We start from the raw sequence: 20,943 nt of genomic DNA, 5'->3' as shown, positions 1-20,943 counted from the left end.
TAGCCTATCTACTCTGCACCTGCCACGTGGCACTACACAAATAGTTAGCCACATATCTAAAATTGCTATCCCCTCCTCTCCCTCTTAGTCTCTCTATCTATCTATCTATCAATCAATGCAATAACATCAAATAACACAACATCATCTTCAACCTTTGGACATCATCCTCTTGCAGCCATGGAAACTGGTATAGCATGCTACACCCGCGGGCCTTTCTTACCTACTGTTTCTTCCAAGCACTCTCCACCCTCCATCTCTCCATCTTTTGGCTTCAGGGTATGCAGATTGAATCTTTTAAATTATACTTTCAAAGTGTTATATACCAACCATGCAGCTTTTTCTTTCTTTCTATCAAGACACCGCATTCAAGGAAAGAGAATATATGTTTAAAATGAACTTGTTTGCAATGATAGAGTCTGAAATCAAGCTCTTTATTTGGAGAATCGCTAAGGGTGGCATCCAAATCGACACTGAAGGTTTCAAAGACAAAGTCTACTTCACTCGTAACCAGATGCGAAATTGGTGACAGTCTGGTGAGTCCATATCCTAGTCTATATAGCTAAGCACTTGCTGAATGCGTTGTGTCAAAGTCTCAAACTTTTGGTATTTTGGTTCACATGCACGTGAAATAAACTGATGTTGGTGTGTGTGTGTTGTATAGGAAGAATTCCTTACAAAAGCAACACCAGATAAGGGGTTGATCAGGTTGTTGGTGTCCATGGGAGAGGCATTAAGAACAATTTCCTTCAAAGTGAAGACGGCTTCTTGTGGCGGAACGCAGTGCGTTAATTCTTTTGGGGACGAGCAGCTTGCAGTGGATATGCTGGCTAACCAGCTCCTTTTTGAGGTTAGACCAGTACTTTTGCAATAAGCTTCTACCCAACTAAACAATCAACATCAGTTATAATTTAACTAATAACTAACCCAATTCATGCAATCTTGATTGGTGCAAGATTATGAAATGATATAGTAATATGCAAGAATAATTTATCATGAATAGTAGTAGTATTATTAGTAGTAGAAAGAGTACTTTGGTTATCATGGTGGGATCTCTTGTTCGAAAACTTTTCATCGACAATTTTATTTCTCCGAAGTTCATTTATGAATACCAGTTCAAATGATTTCTTAGGGAGACTCTGTTATGATGTGACCAGGATAGGTCATGAACTTCTATCTTACAAAGAACTGAGCTCTTGGAGTTTTTTCTCAATTATATGCATTGACAATCAATCAAAAGTCATTATTAGTATACTTTTTAATACAGTTAACATAAAATCCGATAATAAATCTATCATAAATGGATGTCTTATTTTCAATGTGCAATGAAAGTGACATCTTCAATGTTGTATTGTAAAGGCCTTGAATTACTCCCATTTCTGCAAGTATGCTTGCTCTGAAGAAGTACCGGAGCTCCAGGACATGGGAGGTCCAGTTGAAGGTCTGCCATAATAATTATGTTAAACTGGCAATTGAATTGAGGTCTGCCTCTATTACAAAATGTAACTTTTGAGGTGATGCATTTGTGTGAATATGCAACAAACAGGTGGATTTAGTGTTGCATTTGATCCTCTTGATGGTTCCAGCATTGTGGACACAAACTTCACAGTCGGCACCATTTTTGGTGTGTGGCCGGGAGATAAGTTGACTGGGGTCACCGGAAGAGATCAAGTTGCAGCAGCCATGGGGGTTATGGGTCCTAGAACCACATATGTGATTGCTATAAAAGGCTTCCCAGGCACCCATGAATTTCTTCTTCTTGATGAAGGTAAGATAAGATTTATTAAAATCCAGTAAGCAAGTAGTTCATACATTAAGTTTTAGTGGGTTAAGATCATCACACTGAACTTTCACTTATACATCTCGGCTTGATCATTTTAGAAAAACTTCATCACATGACAAAAATATCTAATGTATATTTCATATATCAGGAAAATGGCAGCATGTCAAAGAGACCACAGAAATTGGTGAAGGAAAACTGTTTTCTCCAGGAAATTTGAGAGCCACATCTGACAACCTCAATTATGCTAATGTAACTGTATTCTGATACCAGTAAAGGAAGATTTTAGTGTTATACTGATGTTTAATATTACTTACAGCTTTCTTTTTCATCGACAGTTGATCAACTACTACGTGAATGAAAAATACACATTGAGATACACTGGAGGAATGGTGCCGGATGTCAACCAGGTTCTTTTCTTAACATAATCATGCATAATGTTTTAAGGCGGAGCAGCTTTTCATATTCTGAGACATGGATGTTCTGTCAACCTAGTATAACAATCCATATGCTTTAAAAATTTCATCTGTCTGCAGATTATTGTAAAAGAAAAAGGCATCTTCACTAACGTGGCATCACCATCTGCCAAAGCCAAGCTGAGACTTTTGTTTGAGGTAGCTCCCTTAGGGCTCTTGATTGAAAACGCTGGAGGTTACAGCAGTGATGGTCATCAGTCTGTGCTGGACAAAGTGATCAGTAACATTGATGAGAGAACTCAAGTTGCTTATGGATCCAAGAATGAGATCATCCGGTTTGAAGAAACACTATACGGTGAGTCCAGGCTCAAGAGTGGTGTAGCGGTTGGAGCAGCTGCTTAATCTGTTAGACCAACAATTCATTGTCAATTTTATCTGCTTCTACAAAAATATATATGCTATCTTCAGACAACTACCTGCAATTTAGTCACATATTTCCTGTTTATCACTATAAAGTTAATTTTATGCTGGTATCACTGATTAGATCAAGAAAACTAAAAAACTACATGAAAAACAAACTTTGCTCAGGAAGTGTCTCTTACAGCCTAAAAGCTTGTTCATATTATCATACCAAGAGACTATACAATCTAAATAGTTAAAACAGCCGATCAAAGATTTATTATATCTGAAACATAGCTTTTCCTATAAAGTAATGGTTATCAAGGCCATTGGTGCATTCTACAAGCAGTTACAGAGACTATGACCTCAAATGGCATAGGTAAAAAAGGAGCTGATTGCTCCAAACGAGAACACGATTCCTTAGATACCTTTGGATTTCTTTCTTACAGAAAAACAAAAATATACAATATCATTGTTAAGCATGATAAAGAATGATTAAGCAAATGGCTGGTCACACATTCATTCCTGCCAAATGTAAGCAAATCACGTGAAAGTAAAACCACCCCATCATGTAATGCTGCTGCTAGTAAGACACGAGTTGAAATAATTGGATCTTTCATTTGTATCTTCCAGAACAATCGGTTCGAAAAATCTTACTATACAAACTCATAAACCACAAAAATAATTTTATTTTTTAATCTATTTGTAAAGAGGAATTCAACAATCATACAAATTCGAGAAGAAACACTATCATGCAAATTTTCATCAAATAGGTAGCAAATATTCGCAGAGGACATTAACTCTGTCATGCAAGATCTCATTACGTACGGTATACCGAAGAGTATAGTCAGTTATTTATTTATTTAGTTTCAACTCACAATGGAAAGGGCGTTTAGTCTAGAAAGATTATCACTTAAATCACTCGGTCTTGTTGTCATTTATTTGTTGATATTTGTATTATTATATTTTTAATTAATCTTAAGTAATGAATCTTATTCTAATTACATCTAATCTTAATAATTATTATATATTTTCTTAAGCTCAACCGACAAGGTTTATCTTAAAAGTAGGTTTGAATCGTAGCTATCACTAAATAGAATTTAAGATTGATAAATCAAACTAATGAAAATGATTATTTATGTAAGTAATTTAGTTTAATTGATGTAGTGGTGATGTGTAATTTTTTTGATAAATTCAGTCCTTTATTCGTATCTTTTCAGAAATTTCACATTTAATCTTCATCATTTTACTTAATAGTTTTAGTTTCTCAAACAAATTTTGACTAGTTCTTGACCTTTAAGTTTGTATTTTGTTAGTTTTAGTCTCTCCTGTCAGTTAATGTGAGTAAATGTTATCAAAACAAATTTCTTTTGTTAGATTATAAGACAAATAAAAAGAGAAAACATGGAAAACAACTTACAAACATTTATACATTTTAATAACTGAACAATTTCATAACTCCTATTTATGGCAGTTTAAATTATTATTTTTAAATGAATCAATTTCTTTATATCTTTAAATTGGGTTAAGACGGTAAGAATGTGAGATAGAATGATTGAACTAATTATTGTTGCTTTAGGTTGGTTGGTGGGTCAGCTTAACCAATCACAAGTTTAGTTTAGATGTGATGATTGTGGGTCTAATATTTGAGTACATTTTTCACAACTCTAGCTAAATTGGTAAACAAATATATATAGGAATTGATAAAGAAAATATTGTTAAAAGATTAAAACTGGTTAGAAAAATATTGAGAACTAAAGATGAATTTTGTAATATAATAAGGAATTAAAACAAATTTTACCCAATAGAAAATTATATATGACTTGTAAGTCACATTTTTGTTTCAAAAAGTGGAGTTGAGAGAGTGAAAAATAATAAAAAAAATGAAAAGATAATGAAAAATGAGGTTATTTCAATTAAAATAAAAAATGAAAGAAGATGAAAAAAAAAATGTTTGTGATAGTTATAAGTTATTTGATAGATATAATAATTTTTTAAAAATATATAAAATAATCAAAACTATTTTACTGTTAGAAATTAATTTTATTTAATATTTAAATTATATATTTTATTATTATTATTATTATATATTATCATTATGTGCTTTATATATATATATATATATATATATATATATATATATATATATATTATAAATAAATGTATCTAAAATTTTAGGAATCAAAAATATATTTCACCTTTTCAATAATTTAAATTTTTTCAATATTTTATCAAAGTTCATTAAAATGTGAGTTTCTTATTTCTAACTTTTAATATATTTTTTTAAAATATAATACTTGTTGATTTAGTGTTTTATTTTTATTTTTTTAAAAAAGAGAGATTTATTATAGTTTAAAATACACAAATCAAACTAAAGAAAATAAGATAATTTTATTTAAGTATGCTATTTTAAACATTAAGGTAAGTGTATATTTCAGGATTGTTGTCCTGAAAAATATGTTGGTTAAAAGTTTTGCTATTACGACAATGTCTCATTAATTTGTCAAAATCCTTACTTGTCATAAAAATATATTTGTAGTTAGAAGAGAATAATAGATTTGAGAAAAATCCTTACTTGTCAATGTCACCTTCTGTGGAAACATTCATCACGGACCTAAACGATATGGGACCAACGCCATACTGAGATTCTTCTAATTAAATACAAGCGTCAACTACTATTGTTTATTTTTCAGAACTATTCTTAATAATAGGTTGGTGGTTTAGCAGAGAAATAGGCAACAGCACCTACAAAGGGTGCATTGATGTACGTTGCTGGTTCTGACTGCTGATAGTTGTTTCGATAATCGGAGAAGTTATCATTGCTATCAGGACCACCTACGATAGCTCCAACAAGCTCATTTGGATTGGGAGAACCAGCATAGAGATATTGAAACCCCTCGTTGCAGGAAATGTGCTGAGTCCTGGCACGAACCGAAGGTAGAGAGGAACCTCTGTGATGGACATGCTTTGGGTAATTCTCCCCAAAACCCACCATATACGACATCTTTCTTGGATTATCGCCCAGAATGTAATCAACTTGTGTTTTGGCTAGTGTTACAAGGTTTTCACCCGTGACCGTCGAAGTCCCACATCTGACAACGCCCCCGTTTGCAGAAAGATACTTAGCGTATGTCAACAGAAGGAGACTTGTCGATGTCACATACTGTAAATTGCTCTCGCTCCCCTTGTAAAGAAGCCCCCCTGCACAATTTCACAGTAAAATGTTTCACTACCAAACATCAATGAATCATGACTTTTTATTAAAGACAACAAATATTTTTCTTTTCTGAATTAAAGATTTTGTTAGTCGTAAGGTAAATAGTAAAAAAAAAAGAATTTTTGTGTCTGTGAAAATATTATTACTCTCCTTTCACTTTCTCAATCATTTTTCTAATGAACCATCGGGATAAATATTAAATAATCGAGATTTTTTACCTCGGGTATACTGAGCCTGAGAACCAGGTATTCCAGACATTAGCGAACAGATGTAATTATCTGAATGTGCCTTGTATAATTGGAACTCTTCTGAATTTTTCTCCAAGAATTCCTGACATCGAGTCCATCCAAAATAATCCTTGTAAGTGACACATACATACAAAGTTTGATGGCATGTAGGGTCACAGAAAATGAATTTAGAAAATCAATTTTTATGTTTAACTTTTATTTGATCTATTCTTTAAAAGGTATTTACAAGTTTATTTTGTTTATGAAAAAAGTTCAGTTTTTTCCCCTCTAAGAATAAAAAAAATCTATCTACAGGAAATTTGAGTAGAAAGTAAAAAGAGGGAACAAAGAGGGTACCTTGGAAAGGAGGATTTTAGTTCCGGGTCGCTTGTCATCCCAGCTGAAGGAGAAACCATCATCATCAGCACCTAAAATGTGGCCATTGGATCGAATATATTGCATGTATGAGCTAGTTCCTGAGGCTTTATAAATCCATGATGCACCCCACAGAAGTTCATCCTATTTATTTAGCATTTACAACAAAAACAAGTCCAATCAGAACCCATGTATTCGTGCCACATGTTTCATTGTTACAAATATAATTAAGTTTTTGAAGCTACGTGTGCCTTACATGGTATCCGGAGTAAGAGCAGTAGAATGGACAGACAACAGAACCAAGAGAATCACTGTAAGAACCCCTGTAACGGTCTGCAAAATTGAATACCTGAAAATAAACATTCAGATTGATTAGACAATTAACATACAGAACACTTAGCTAGCAAGAAATGAAAATGGAGGAACAGTTTTCTATATTTGCTAATTACTTTGATGGCTGCTTGAAGCAATTTGGAGGAGTAAGCTGGATCCGAATCTCCGAATACTATTGAAGAAGCTGCCAGTGCAGCTGCTGTCTCTGCTGCTACATCTGATCCTGGGTTTTGAGCTGATACCTTATACACATTGCGTGGAGTGTCCATATCTTCAGGCCTTTCCCAACACTTGTGATCCATGTTCGGATCTCCTACCTGCATTAGTCAACCTCTCTTGTTAATTTTCAACAATTTCTTTCATGGTTTTTCTTAGAAACTTTGCATCAAACTAGGCATGGAACTTAATTTGGTGGCTGTTAGATAAAGTATGCTCACTTGGACATATAATGTGTCAGGGGTGGTGGTGGCAGCCTTAAGAAGGTAATCTGTGCTCCAGCGGATAGCAGCTCTAGCGTTTTCAATCTGGTCCATCATTGAGCTTCCAAATTCAATCACACTCCATGCTAACAATGTTGTAGTAAAGGCCATCGGCAACCCAAATTTAACGTTATCTCCAGCATCATAATAACCACCTACCAGGTTTACCTGAATTACAACATTAATCAAGATTAAACTCTCAGTGAGCAAAACTATAAGACAGTTTAGTTTAAAATTGTAATTACATATAAATGTATATACATGATAAGAAGAGCCATCGGACAATCCAGAATCTGCCCTCCATGTTAGTCGCTGGTTGGAAGGCAATTTTCCAGACCGTTGTCCCTCAAAGAAGAGAATGGATTTCTCAAGAGCCTCCTGGTACTCTTGCGATGTGAATGCTAAGCTTGGTTGATGAAACGAAGAACATAATATTAACAACAGAAAGTGTAACATTAGCGAAAATGTAGTTGGTGAAGCCATCCCTTTTTGCATGTGCACTTATGAGACAAACAGAATTAGAGGCTTCAGAGAATGGAGTGATGGTTTGTTTATATTTATAACGTGGGACATGGGAGATTAGTTAACTAGTCATCGGGTATATACGGATTAATTAACACCAAATTAATTGTTTCAAAAGTTGTCATTTTGAGAGATAATATTGGACTCGCAGAAGATTGTTTTTGGTTTCGTGGTTTAAAAAGAAGGGTTGGATAGGTCACATGATGAACTGGGGCAAACGGGGCTAGCAGAAAGTCCAAACATGTGACTGCTTTATTGAACAGTTGAGGTGAAGATAAAGCCAATTTGTGGTGAATACATTGAAAATAAATGCATGTTTGATTAGGATATAGTAGTTATGTTACTGTGGTTATTATTGGCGAAACTTACGCCAGGAAATTGGACTTAAAACTAGTTAAAAGACGGGTATCTTGGAGAAGTGTAATTTGTCTGTAGCAAAGGGAGGAAGTCACGGACACAAAAATAGGAGTCACATGAGGAAATGAAGGAGTTGACGTCCACGAGTACGTAGCGAAAGAGAGACAGGTTTGCATGAGAACATTTTAATGAATATAGAAATGCCAAAAACCAATAAGAAGAAACATGATATGTATCACGTGACAGGGATGTTCACATGAATGGTCAAGGATTCGGTGGGAAGAGAAAAGAGATGCATCTTCTGTGAATTGCATCAGAGAGGAAGAGATGTGCTCAACACTTGTGTTTATTAAATTCTAAATTTTGAAATTGGATTGCCATTTGATTTTCAGCATCCGTGATTTCAGAAACATGGACCGCTGATTTTCTAACACACTCAACACACTGCGGACCCGACCAATCAATCCTATAAACAGTTACTATTTTGAAAAATGATATTTAGATACGTACAATTTTAAAAAAAAATTACATTTATTTAATTATTTTTTATTTACTTTTTTTTTCTTAAAAATATAACTTTAAAATCATTTTATTTTTTAATATGTTCCAAATAAACATAAACATATATAATTATTCTAATAATATTTTTGTAGGAAAAATTATTTACCTACAACAACAAAAATTCATCGATACTCCTAAAAAGTAAAAGTATCAAGTTTATAAAATATATGATGTGATAAGAAGAAAGATAGAAAGTAAAGTTTAGTGTTTAATAAATGTATATAAAATAAAAATTAATGCATTGGCATATCAATTCTTTTTCTATTTCAAGATTATTGAAATTCATTTTTTTTTCATATACGAGCAACGATAAATGTTATTAAAAACGTTATTTCATCCACTACAAATACAAATATTGAAATATTTGATTTAAGAGAAAGCTAGAAATATATATTATTACATTAAAAAACTAAGCTTTTAGTCATTTTGAGAGAAAATTAATAAATCTTAAATTGTATTTAGGTATTACAAATGCAAACATTCTCTCAATTAAAATATTTAGAGTAAATTAAATGTAAAAATTAATATTTTCGAATATTGGTTATAAATAAAACTTGATGTTTTGACACACATAATTATTTTACATTTATTTATATTATTATTTTTTACTTTATTATTTAAGAAAACAAAAATTTATTTTATTTTATTCTTGTATCATGTATCAAATAAATGTAAGAATTCATTTATACTATTATTTTTTACTTTTCTATTTAAAAAATGAACAAAAATTTATTTCATTTTATTCTTGTACCATGTATCAAATAAATGTAAAAAGTATGTCTAGTATTATTCTTGTAAATACTTTAGTCTGATACATCATGAAAGTAATATGTAATATAATATATATATATATATATAAAAATATTTTATATATTAAAATTTATATAGAAAATAATAAAAAATATTACAATAATTGAATTTTAACTAAAGAAAACAAAATGATAGAAGACAAGCATATCTAACACATAATCACTAAGTATTTTCGCTAGTATATATTAATCCTATTCAATTTTTAAGCAGAATTATTTGTTAAAAAAATACACAAAGTACTCAATGTACAAACTTTATCATTTCTAATAATCTTATCGAATCTAAACAGATTTTTTTTTATAAAATATTTTTCGTCTATGTAAAAAAATCAAATAAATGTAATAAACCCTTCAAATTTAATACTAACTTCTTTTTTCAATAACTTCTTTACTTTGTCAAGTTTTCAACTGCTTATGCCAAATATAATTTGTTTTATATTTTTTTATATCATGCTCTTATTTACCAATCGTTGGGAGATGACGGAGACTCCATAGGCGATTTTAATTCCATGCTTTGCTAGCAAATCAAGCTTTCATTTCCTCGGTTTTATGCTCAACTATTACAAGGGGTTAGAGAGAACTTGAAAATACTAGCATCAACACGAACCCGAGATTTTTTTGTACAATGTAATTCAGTAAGGATAATTCCGAACATAGCATACATCAGAATAAAAATCACTGAGTTCATAGAAATCAATAGGGTAGTGAAAATCCTAAATTACTTTTTCACATGCAGTGGTGTAAGTTCCACATCTTTCTATGGTGGTGTACAGCATTACAGATATCATAATTAAAAATTCTTGGTAAAATATCAGCCTAATCTTGCTTCTCTTTGTAGCACCTGGTAGGTAGAAACCGAAACGAAACTATCAGTTTATAATTTAGCTATCAGCATGCGTACACGTAACAAGTAAAAGCAATGGAAGTATACCTCTTCAGCAAATTTTATCAAAATTGTCGTCCGTGGTCGTTGTTGACCTTCCATAGGCACAAAATGCGCAGTTACAACAGCCGGAAATCCGGCACCATCCAAAACGCCCTTCATTGGTAGATGAAACAAAACAAAACTACTGATTGGATCTTTCAGTAAGGATTAGATAACCAGATGACAGTAACTGAGCAAGGAAAAATACTTACCCGTACTATTCCAGCAACAAATGCTCCACAGTTAAACGTCCCCATGTCCTTTGGGATAGAAATGAATCTATAAAGCAGAGATCCATACAAGCTCACAACTAATTGATGAACAAAAATATATTATGTAACAGTCAAATAAAATGTCGATACTGAAATTACTTGTTTACTAGAAGCTCTTTTTCACTAATCATGTATTCATCTTCATGTTCGGTTCCTTTCTCCAGTGAATCAGCTACCTAATATAAGAAGAAAAGCATTGAAACTTAAGGAGCTGCTAAAAAATTAAGATAGTTGTCTACTTAACGCATTCCAGGGGAAACGAGTATATGACATGAAAAAACAGAGTAGAATAATTAATGCTCGATTATTAAAACAAATGGTATCAAATCTCCATTGGGTTCAAGTTCAAGTCATATCTCTTACATCATAACTACAAGATATATTGCCTAGGCAGATATTGGACTATTCGAACAGCTAACGCACTGTGTTTCAGGTCTCTCACTAGATCAGCAAAGTGGACCGTACATAAGAATTTCCAAAAGACACATGGGAAATCATGATGTAGAACACATGACAAAAATATGCAGGTTCGTCAAGAACCAATGTTTCATCAATGATTGGTGATTCTTTGTATAAACAAGTAAACATGACATGATGATGATCAAACCAACCCAGCATGCTCCCAAGCACCAAAGATCAGTTAATGGACATCCATGATTAGGGGAATAAGACCTAGTAACCAATAGAATATAAAATAAAACCACAATATATTTACTTGCTCTACATTTAAAGTGCCTTAGACTAAGCAGTGTTCTTATTCCAAATACCAAATCAAGATGAACCTTAAGATTACTGTGAAAACCCACACAAGCTTGCTAAAGCCAACCATCACAACTTTCAAGAGTGAACAATCAAAATGGCTTTGAATAAAGTAGTCTATCTTGTCATGTAATGCACGATTCACAGCTACGATAATCTTCTTTCCAAGAGTGCAAGGTGAATATTTCTTCTCTGACAGATGAATATTTCTTCTCTGACAGAATTCCACAGAACCTTTTTGCCAGTCTGCCAAGGCTATGCATAACAGGATGACAAAGGCTCAAAAAAAAAAAAAAAAATCTCATGCATCTAATCAAAGGATATTTCATATGCTGGTGTAACACAACATTTATTTCACTTCTCCAAACATCAAGATAATTCAGTTAATGATGGAACGGAACAGAAGCAAATTTTGATAAAAGGTGCTAACCTTTCCAAATAGTACTTTCCACACTGTACTATGTACAAAAGAAAGAATACCCAACAGCCGTGTCTCTCTTCTGTTTCCCTGTAGTTTAAGAATAACTATACATCAATCATGCTAACCTCATGCAAAAAAAAAAAAAAAATAACGAAAAAGTACAGATGCATTCCAAAATTAAATCAGTTAGGGTCAAGTTTCAATATACACAAACAATCAAAATGCTAAATAAACCAACCAACATACAAGCCCTTCTTTGAACCGTGATATCACATTGACAACAACAAAAAGGATGTGCATGGATTCTCTCACTTTGTAGATCGAAGGTTAACAGGCCAAATGAGTGGATCAGTCTGTTTAATACAGAGAGTAGAAATGGCACATCTATTAGTCTACGTGCAATTAAGAGTTATTAATTATAATAATGGATGGCTTGAACAACTACTGATGAGATTTCATCTTTCGTAGTAACAAACTATCATTACCAAATAACCTAATCAAGAAGAATAAAAGAATAGGGATGGTTATGAAAATGCCACAGGCACAGAAATCACTTGGGATGATCTGAACACTAGTGTTTTATCTCTGCTCCTCCTTTATTTGTTTGACAAAAGAATCGAACCCAAGTGATAGCTCATATAGCTTACAACTTACAAGTCCAAGACTCCAAGCACAGGCTCATGGATCGAAATATAATACCCATGCACAGATTTAAGTCATCCAAAGTGAGAAATCCTTGAAAGAGAGGAAACTGCTGGATTGCACAGTATAGGATCCCCTCTTATCAGGGTCAAGGATTACCTAATTTGATTTCCAACCCCGGTTGTGATAAACAAAGAAAACGGTTACAGAAATTTGTGCCAGAAACCATACCTTATCTCTGTGGCAAAGCAGCTCAAGAACTCGTGCCCCAACCGCATATCCAGCATCCTCCAGTCTGGTAGATTTACATTGTTAGATGCTAAACAAATAAACTAATTCGCGTCGATTTGAATATATACATTGTTAAAGTACAACAGTAAAGCATCAGGAAAATGATGTTTTCAAGCCAAATCAATCTAGAATTTATATATCTTCAAGCTTCTTTAAGTTTCAAACAAACTACGAAGGCACTATCCAATTGTAACTAACATTTCAGACTAAGTGTTAACTTCCTGGATCTATGAAAGCAAAATAAATCATCCTTAACAATCAAGTACCTACTTTTTATCACACGATCTCCCAAGTTTTAACCTACGGATAAAATAAAAACAAAACCGATAAGCGATTGTGATTAATTCAAAACGCAATGGATGATAACCTTCTTTCGAGTTCCCCAATATTATCAACCTGCGTTTGGTTGTACTGAACAAGCTCTGAAAACAAGAACGCGAATGCACTCAAGCTAACCTGCAACAACACATCAAATTAGCAGTGGAATTGGAAGCACGGAATCAAAGTGATGAATTACGCGAGATCTGGATCGTTGATCTCGACGAATTGGTTGAAATGGGAAGAGAGAGAAAGAAGGGTAGAGAAAGGGACCTCTTGCTTGCCCTTGGCGAGGGGCTTGTCGAGGACGTTACCGTACTGCTTGGCCTTTCCGACGCCGATCATCTTCTTCTAGCTTCTCTTTTTAGGTTAACACAGATTTGCCTATTTGATCATTTTCGCTGTCTGCTATATTCAACATTTAAAATTTTGAGAAATACCATCACGTATTACAATTAATTTTCTTTTTCATCTGCCCTCACCAGTTAAAATTAAATAAAATATATTGATGAAGAAAAAAAAACACTAAATTTTACTACTTTGGCATGAGAGTTATTTTATAATTTTTTATTGTGCTTAATAAATAATTATTTTGGAAAAAACTCAATACCATCTCAAGATTTTTCTTAATAAGCTACCATAATTATCCTTGTTAGATTAACAAACTTATATAGGAATTAGCTAATGGTTTACGGGGACTGTATTCCAAAATTATAAAAACATAATAAGATAATTATAAACATGTCTCGTGTATATATTTGTTGTTGTTTCGTTTAATTAACGTACAAATTAGATATTTTTTTTATTTTCTTTTTTTCACATGGTATCGAGAGGGTAAAAAAATATGATTAATCTTTCATTTACCTCTTGTTTCCTATTATTGTTTCCACGACTAATAATCAACATAACATGGTCTAGCATTACTCATCCTTTCCATCAGTTTGACTACCTTAGAATAATTATTATTTTTTTCGAAGTTTTAGATGTTAATAACTATTGAGCTTGGAGTAAAGTTATAATAATCTCTTTTGAATGTAAAATTCAAACTGGGTCATCCGAGCTTAGTACAAAAGATCTTAGAAGCTAAAGTATAATGCTTTATAATTCTTTCATTTAAAGTGAAGATAAAATGAATAAGTTATTTAAAAGTATGATGTTATATTAAGATTTATTTAGGAATTTTGTTTCTATAATTAAACTTATTATTCATTTTAGCTTTAAAATATATTATTATTCATTTTAGTTTTAAAATATATTTTAATCAAATAAGTTATAATATTTGTTAAATAGAATCAATTTTAACTTACTTATATAATAATGTGAATTGATTTATGTATTGTGAATATATATTACAAAGTTCTTAAAGGTTAGGATATAAAGCAATGTTATAGGTGACATAGCTAATACACTTCATAATTTGGTAAGAACTAATGAATTTAGGTGAAGTTTTTTAATTATGAGAGTTCTACCAATTTCATTTACAAATATGATCCCCTTCTTGAAACTCTAAGGACCTCCATTTCTCATAATATTTTTTTTTTGTTTATATTAAGAAGTTTTCATCTTTTTTGTTTGTCATCTTGATCTTATCACACGATTGTTGAATTATTTATTGGTTTAAAATCAATAATTTTTCATACTCATACCAATACAACATAGTTCTATATCTTCTTCTGTATAAAGTCTTATATGGAATCATTCTTATGCTGGATTAAAAAATGTTATAAATAAACTCCATCAATTTTAAGACACAAACTTTTAACTGCTAAATATTTGAAAATTTCCCATATAGGTTTGAAGGTAACAAGTTAGATTAAATCTAACTTTTGTTCCTAAGACTCTTTATAAACTATTGCAAAACTCAGAAAGTGAAGTAAGAGTCTCTCCTTAGAAGTATATCTTACAGACTAATAATTTCTCTTATGTAAAAATAAGCACATTTCAAAGGAAAATTTGATGCTAATAATTAGAAAATGAGCATTTGTTAATTTATTCACAATAATTTATATTGCATCATGACCAAACACTGTCGCGGCTTAACCTGTTACAAAGTCCATAAATATATTTTTTCATTTTCATTATCATACATCCAAAGATTATAATTTACCAGAAGTTTCCGTGTTTTGCTTTTGTTGTTTGACACCAAAAAAAAAAAAAATGTATGATAAACCTTATAATTTCGTTCTTCATCGACCAAAACATATTATTCAAGTCTTATTTGTGGAAGGATAAAGATATTTAGACAACATTTTTTTGACAACATTTGAACATCATCATACGTGTCATTGTGTGATTGGTCTATAGTGATGTCATTGTGTCATTTGGACCAATCACACAATAACACGTATGATGATGTTAAAATGTTATAAAAAAATGTTGTCTATGTATCATTGCCCTTGGTGAAATTCGGATAAATACATAAGATAAAGCAAATGTTATCTTGATGTATCTCTATAATATTTTTTATTATTTTAAATGTAAAACAATTTCAAGTTTGTGATATCAAAATTTAAACAAATTTCACATTTTATATTAAATTTTATTTCTATAAGAATTTAGAACATAATTCCAAAATGTCTTCGATATAATTTTAGAAATACATTAAAATATTGTCAATAAAAACAACAACAAATTTATCATAAATTCATGAAAAGTAAAATTGAATAATATATGAAAATGACAATAATATATAAAATTGAATAAAATGACACCAATTAAAAAAAAAAACCATCACATAAAAACACGGTTCATTATCAAATGAAAAAAGAAGCACCTTAAATTAAACCAAAAAAACCCACAAAAATGAAAGAAAGAATAAAATTTAGTTATAGTTGTATGTGTAATTTTTTATAACTAGGTATTTACATACCCGTTTAAGGTATTTATTTTATTTTTTATTTCAAAACTATCAAGTCATATATTATATATTATTATATTATCATATTATTATTACTCTCTATTAGAAACTGGACTTCAATTTTATATTAATTTCACCAGTTTGACTGATAAAACGAGTTTCACATTACATATATTCTTTATGTTTATCTTATAATTAAATAAAAAAATTTAACAGATTTTCCAACTAGTCATCCAATAGCGAAATAGTACATGAGATATAAATTCCATAAATATCACTGAAATAGATCTTAATAACTCATTTAAGCAATACATTTTAATTTAATTTTGTATCACAGAACATTTATAAAATAAATTTTGCATTTATATTCGAACTGCATCTGTCTATCCCATCTTTAAACAACGTGTCTAAAATTTTTATTGTTAATGTAATAATACCAACAACAACAATAATAATAATAAAAATAATAATAATAATAATAATAATAATAATAATAATAATAATAAGTTTGGAAATTCTATTTAATCTAACGAGGATAAAACAAAGTATCTATAACTGGTCTTTAGGCTTATTTCTTTGTATGTGTTGCTTCATTTACTTCAATGATTTTCTTTTATTTATTTCACCATTTAAACAAAATAACCTTTTTGGTTTATTTTCTCCTTGTTTTTTAACATTTCACCTGTTTTATATACACAATAAGTTATATGAAATTTGTGTTCAATACTCATTTTGTACGAAAATAAGATGTAGGTCAATGAATTATGATCATACGCGTATTAATTAATGTTATTCATAACAAAATGAATATTGTTTATATTTTGAAATTTCGACATGCGAGTTTAATTTACTTACAGTTTTTTTTCTTTAAAAACAATGTATCAGGAAAAAAAAGAAAGAAAGAGATTAATCCATTATTAATTAATTATTAATAAAAAGAAGTTTGAGAAATTTTGATGGTCTGATTGGTTTGTTGGCCATGATGGACCATGACTCCAGAGACAGAAAAAAAAAAGAAAAAAAAAGAAAAAAAAAGAAAAAAAAGAAGAGAAACAGCATTAGTGGACTTTACCAAACGAATAAAAAAGTGTCAATGGAGACAGCAAGGATATTTGTATCCTCATTCCTAATATTTATTAATCTTTCTTTCTTATCTTATTTATTGAAAATTACGTTTTTTTACACAACTTAGTCCAATATATTTTTTGTATTAAATATTTGAACTAAGATATTGCTGACGAAAAAAAGGCAAACTCACATATTTTTTGACAATAAAGGTAATTTAAAAAGTATAAAATTATTATAAACTGAATTAATTGTTTTTTTAATTATAAAGAGTAATGGGAAAGAATATTATTATTTGCAATAGAAATGCATTCATTTTCTCTACTCAATGGATTTTCATTATGATGACCAAGATATGATCTGTTATCAATCAATATAAATTGAATGACATTCATTTTCCAGAGTTCCAACCTGAGTTGTGTCTCAACTTCATCTTCTTGTTCTTATTCACTGTCGCCCTCAGAATTTCTCACTCTATCTTTATCTTCAGCTTTTCAGTTCAAAGTTTCAGATCACAACCGATCCACCATTCACCACTTTCTCTTCGCAAGGTATGCTGAAAATGAAATACCCATTTTGACTGCGCTAACTCTATACTATTTCATTTCTCTCAACTATACCAAACAGATTCATTCATACGAGGATTTTTTAAAGCTTTCAAAATTTGTTTTTTCTTCTTCGGTTTGCTCCAACTTTTTGTGCTCATTGTTGTTAATGTTTTTGGTTGACATGGGTAGCTCAAGTTATTGTCACAGGCAAATCTAACACTAAAAGTAGTCATTGAACCCGATCCAGTGCCTTGTGAATTTGGAATTGGTGGTGAAATTAGATCTAAAAGCCACAGCAATGTCTTTTATCGGAACCCAGCAAAAGTGCAAGGCTTGCGAGAAAACGGTTTATCCCGTTGATCAGCTTTCTGCAGATGGCACTGCTTATCACAAAGCTTGCTTCAGGTGCTCCCACTGCAAAGGAACATTAAAGGTACCTTTTTTGGCGTTATTAATATGATTTTGATTTTGTTTGTTTTTGTTAGTTGCATTATTTATTTGATGGCTTATTAATACTGTTGTTTATTGATATTTGTTAATTTCTGCTAAAGATTCTTGCTTTCTGTTTGACGCTGCCTTGCATCCATGTAAAATTTCGACGGGAATTTTAGCTGATTAATAAAAAGATATTGTGAGTTTATGATCTTATCAGAAAAAGAATTGGGACACCACCCTCATTCTCTTTTTAGAATTTGATAAAGCTAAGAATTTTTGGAGTCTAAAATCTTCACTTGCTTCTTGTAATGACACAGATCTGCTCCTTTTACTTCGCGTCTGAAGAAATAAGCTTTTCCATAGATACTTACAGCTGAAAAATATAAGAAAGTAAAATGCATTGAACATTTCCTATAAGCTAAAATCAACTTATGCACCTTAAGGGAAGGAACAGCTATATTACCAAACTTCTCTAGAAAGTGAGGTGCTTAAATTGATTTTAACTTATTGGAGAAACTCAATTCGTTTTACCTTCTTATTTTCTTTCCATATGAGTGTTTATGAAGTTTATTCGAACAGTTAGTAACGTTGGACACTAACTGAGTTAGCATTAGTGTATTTCAGTTTAAACTTTCATACGAATCATTTGTTGACCTTTTTTGTTTCAGCTGAGCAACTATTCCTCAATGGAAGGTGTTCTTTACTGTAAACCTCACTATGAGCAGCTCTTCAAGGAGACTGGCACCTTCAGCAAGAACTTCCAGTCACGTATGTGTTGTTCTTTTTCTTTTTGAGGTGAAGCTGTGCTTGTGTGATTTTTGAATCAGATGTCGCTTTAATTGGCCACATTTTCATTTTGAACAGCTGCAAAGTTAGCTGATAAGACTACTCCAGAGCTGGTAAAAAGCTTTATTTTGCAATTTTCAAACTTCATTGTGGTAAACAGGTCTGCAGCATGTCGTATTATTGAATAACCATTGGCATCTTTTGTTTTTTCCAGACAAGGTCATCTAGTAAAGCTGCGAGCATGTTTTCTGGCACACAAGAAAAGTGTGCAACATGTGGGAAAACTGCTTATCCATTGGAGAAGGTAGGATTCAAAAATCTCAAGCAAAAATACTCGATGATGGTCAATATTCATCATAGTTACAAAATATTTTGTTACAAATTGGGCATATTGATGTTCAAGTGTTAGGAGTCTTATATTGAGTAGAATAAACTACTTGAAGTAGTTGTCAAGCCTTGAGATTCTTTTATCTAATGGACTAGTATTTTAGGTTTGGACTCCCCTTTCGGTCTGGTCTGGTACACTTGATTCTGTGAAATCAAGCGTGTTACTGACTCAAAAATAATCCTGTGCAAAAGAGGAGTTTGAACTTCATTTTCTTTTTGGACCACAGCTAGAATCTGTATGGCTTCCTTATCTTAATGGGAGATGATTGTGTGGAGATAAACTTTCATATTTTATTTCTGTGCTTAAGATGATGAAACATAAATTCTGATTTAGTTCACAATTCTACAGGTTAAGAAAGCAAAATTATATTTGCTTGTGAATAATTGTGGAGCTTCTTACTCCACCCACAAATAATTATTATGAAATTTCCATCTAACGAAATCCATCCTGAGATAGTGACATATACCTGGCAATTTGTGTTTGTGGTAATGTCAAGCTCTTGTATCAGTTTTTTTTTTTTTTTTTTTTTTTTTTTTTTTTTTTTTTTTTTTTTTTCTATTCTTCTGTCAATAGGATGGGAGAGTAGATTGGCATTTGTTTTGGAAACTTTTCAAAATTCATAGATTTTGAAGGAGAAATTGATTGTTGTGTAGTGTGACATTGTTTTAGAAAATTGTTTTAAAGCCAAAAGGTAAGAAGGGAATCAAACATGACCTTATTACCCACTGAAAATCATACCGGGGGTAGCTCTGTTAGAAAATGAGAAATTTTTACTTGAGAGAAGTAGCTCCGCTGGAATGAAAGTGGATAGTAGTATTATACAAAACTGAAAAATATACTAACTTTATCTTCAATGAGTAAAATGTAAGTCTAATATAAATCTGCAGTTCTGCGCATAACCAGAACTAGAACTTAAACTTGGTTTTCTTGTTACTATTGTAAATGTTTGTATCTTTTTGTTTGATTTTAGGTGACAGTGGAAGGGCAGGCCTATCACAAATCATGTTTCAAGTGTTCACATGGTGGTTGTCCCATAACCCCATCGAATTATGCAGCCCTTGAGGGCATTCTGTATTGCAAGCACCATTTCTCCCAGCTTTTCAAGGAGAAAGGGAGCTATAATCATCTGACAAAGTCTGCATCAATCAAACGGGCGGCGGCAGCAGCAGCAGCCACTGTTCCAGAATCTTGAATGTTGCTTCCTTTTCTTTAACAGAACATTTTGGTCTATCGAGCAAGTGTTTGTATGTGTGGCTTTTTTTTTTTTTTCTTTTCACCGTTCTCTCGCGACTTCATTTCTGATATTTTTTACTTACACATGCGTGGCGTGCAAATCTTGTGTGGTTTATTTATACAATGGACATTCCGTAATGACTAATGAGTGCGTGATTTGCGAGATTATCATTCTAATTTGATGATATTGCCTCCTTTACAATTTCCACCTAGTGCTATCTTATAGTTTATATTTGTATTCTCATTGGAGGTTTTGCTATCTTTCTGCCTTGGGTCTCATAATGGCGAAGAGTTGATGCAATTTCCCACGTAAAATATTGGATATTTTGGGACTCTAACGGAAGTTTAGATTCCTAAGTTGAGGTCATTTGAAAAAAGATATATTAAAAGTATCTAGTAACAATAAGTGATGAAAAAGTTTATATTAAAAAATAACTATATCGGTCTTTTTGTATGTTATTCAATTTGTTTTTTTTTTTTATTTTCATTAATGTGAGAATCAAACTTGCCCTTCTTACCAAGACTCATTGT

General features: G+C 31.6%; 4 protein-coding genes across 7 annotated transcripts; 2 read left to right on the top strand and 2 right to left on the bottom strand.

Annotated features, from left to right (window-relative positions):
- Positions 1-33: 33 nt before the first annotated feature.
- LOC106757968 (sedoheptulose-1,7-bisphosphatase, chloroplastic) lies at positions 34-2,729 on the top strand. The gene is made up of 8 exons (XM_014640839.2): positions 34-276; positions 414-533; positions 662-847; positions 1,357-1,438; positions 1,544-1,765; positions 1,929-2,029; positions 2,116-2,187; positions 2,314-2,729. The coding sequence occupies exons 1-8, from the start codon at positions 178-180 to the stop codon at positions 2,593-2,595; spliced, it is 1,164 nt and encodes a 387-aa protein (XP_014496325.1). The 5' UTR covers positions 34-177; the 3' UTR covers positions 2,596-2,729.
- A 2,416-nt stretch (positions 2,730-5,145) lies between these two features.
- On the bottom strand, positions 5,146-8,052 carry LOC106757749 (endoglucanase 1). Its single transcript, XM_014640529.2, has 7 exons — positions 7,485-8,052; positions 7,182-7,391; positions 6,861-7,061; positions 6,668-6,760; positions 6,394-6,555; positions 6,028-6,139; positions 5,146-5,793 (listed from the first exon to the last, which is right to left on the bottom strand). Exons 1-7 carry the CDS (start codon positions 7,716-7,718, stop codon positions 5,294-5,296), a joined length of 1,512 nt encoding a protein of 503 aa, XP_014496015.1. The 5' UTR covers positions 7,719-8,052; the 3' UTR covers positions 5,146-5,293.
- A 1,925-nt stretch (positions 8,053-9,977) lies between these two features.
- Positions 9,978-13,533, bottom strand: LOC106757750 (trafficking protein particle complex subunit 5). Of its 2 annotated transcripts, none has more exons than XM_022779417.1 (8): positions 13,374-13,533; positions 13,150-13,238; positions 12,723-12,786; positions 11,859-11,936; positions 10,769-10,845; positions 10,610-10,676; positions 10,404-10,539; positions 9,978-10,313 (listed from the first exon to the last, which is right to left on the bottom strand). In XM_022779417.1, exons 1-7 carry the CDS (start codon positions 13,443-13,445, stop codon positions 10,408-10,410), a joined length of 579 nt encoding a protein of 192 aa, XP_022635138.1. In that variant the 5' UTR covers positions 13,446-13,533; the 3' UTR covers positions 9,978-10,313; positions 10,404-10,407. The 2 variants fall into 2 exon arrangements, with proteins under 2 accessions (XP_022635138.1, XP_014496016.1); XM_014640530.2 differs by having other exon boundaries at positions 10,061-10,313; positions 10,404-10,511; positions 13,374-13,529.
- A 3,838-nt stretch (positions 13,534-17,371) lies between these two features.
- Positions 17,372-20,599, top strand: LOC106756681 (LIM domain-containing protein WLIM2b). Of its 3 annotated transcripts, none has more exons than XM_014639199.2 (6): positions 17,372-17,573; positions 17,778-18,003; positions 18,674-18,773; positions 18,870-18,904; positions 19,006-19,095; positions 20,150-20,599. In XM_014639199.2, exons 2-6 carry the CDS (start codon positions 17,869-17,871, stop codon positions 20,369-20,371), a joined length of 582 nt encoding a protein of 193 aa, XP_014494685.1. In that variant the 5' UTR covers positions 17,372-17,573; positions 17,778-17,868; the 3' UTR covers positions 20,372-20,599. The 3 variants fall into 3 exon arrangements, with proteins under 3 accessions (XP_014494685.1, XP_014494686.1, XP_014494684.1); XM_014639200.2 differs by having other exon boundaries at positions 17,766-18,003; XM_014639198.2 differs by having other exon boundaries at positions 17,760-18,003.
- Positions 20,600-20,943: the final 344 nt, after the last annotated feature.

This window comes from Vigna radiata, chromosome 3 (assembly GCF_000741045.1).
Source record: "Vigna radiata var. radiata cultivar VC1973A chromosome 3, Vradiata_ver6, whole genome shotgun sequence".
NCBI classification, from domain to species: domain Eukaryota; kingdom Viridiplantae; phylum Streptophyta; class Magnoliopsida; order Fabales; family Fabaceae; genus Vigna; species Vigna radiata.
Note: the sequence above shows the minus strand (reverse complement) of the source record. Positions and strands in the feature narration are given on the sequence as shown.

Coding starts and splice junctions, on each gene's coding strand:
- LOC106757968 (XM_014640839.2), top strand. CDS start 178: ATGGAAACTGGTATAGCATGCTACACCCGCGGGCCTTTCTTACCTACT. Junction 534..661: donor GCGAAATTGGTGACAGTCTG/GTGAGTCCATAT, acceptor TGTGTTGTATAG/GAAGAATTCCTTACAAAAGC. Junction 2,030..2,115: donor ACAACCTCAATTATGCTAAT/GTAACTGTATTC, acceptor TTTCATCGACAG/TTGATCAACTACTACGTGAA.
- LOC106757749 (XM_014640529.2), bottom strand. CDS start 7,718: ATGCAAAAAGGGATGGCTTCACCAACTACATTTTCGCTAATGTTACAC. Junction 7,392..7,484: donor CCGATGGCTCTTCTTATCAT/GTATATACATTT, acceptor GTTGTAATTCAG/GTAAACCTGGTAGGTGGTTA. Junction 5,794..6,027: donor TCAGGCTCAGTATACCCGAG/GTAAAAAATCTC, acceptor GAAATTGTGCAG/GGGGGCTTCTTTACAAGGGG.
- LOC106757750 (XM_014640530.2), bottom strand. CDS start 13,445: ATGATCGGCGTCGGAAAGGCCAAGCAGTACGGTAACGTCCTCGACAAG. Junction 13,239..13,373: donor TCGCCAAGGGCAAGCAAGAG/GTCCCTTTCTCT, acceptor GTGTTGTTGCAG/GTTAGCTTGAGTGCATTCGC. Junction 11,937..12,722: donor TGCTTTGCCACAGAGATAAG/GTATGGTTTCTG, acceptor CTTAAACTACAG/GGAAACAGAAGAGAGACACG.
- LOC106756681 (XM_014639199.2), top strand. CDS start 17,869: ATGTCTTTTATCGGAACCCAGCAAAAGTGCAAGGCTTGCGAGAAAACG. Junction 18,004..18,673: donor ACTGCAAAGGAACATTAAAG/GTACCTTTTTTG, acceptor TTTTTGTTTCAG/CTGAGCAACTATTCCTCAAT. Junction 18,774..18,869: donor CAGCAAGAACTTCCAGTCAC/GTATGTGTTGTT, acceptor CATTTTGAACAG/CTGCAAAGTTAGCTGATAAG.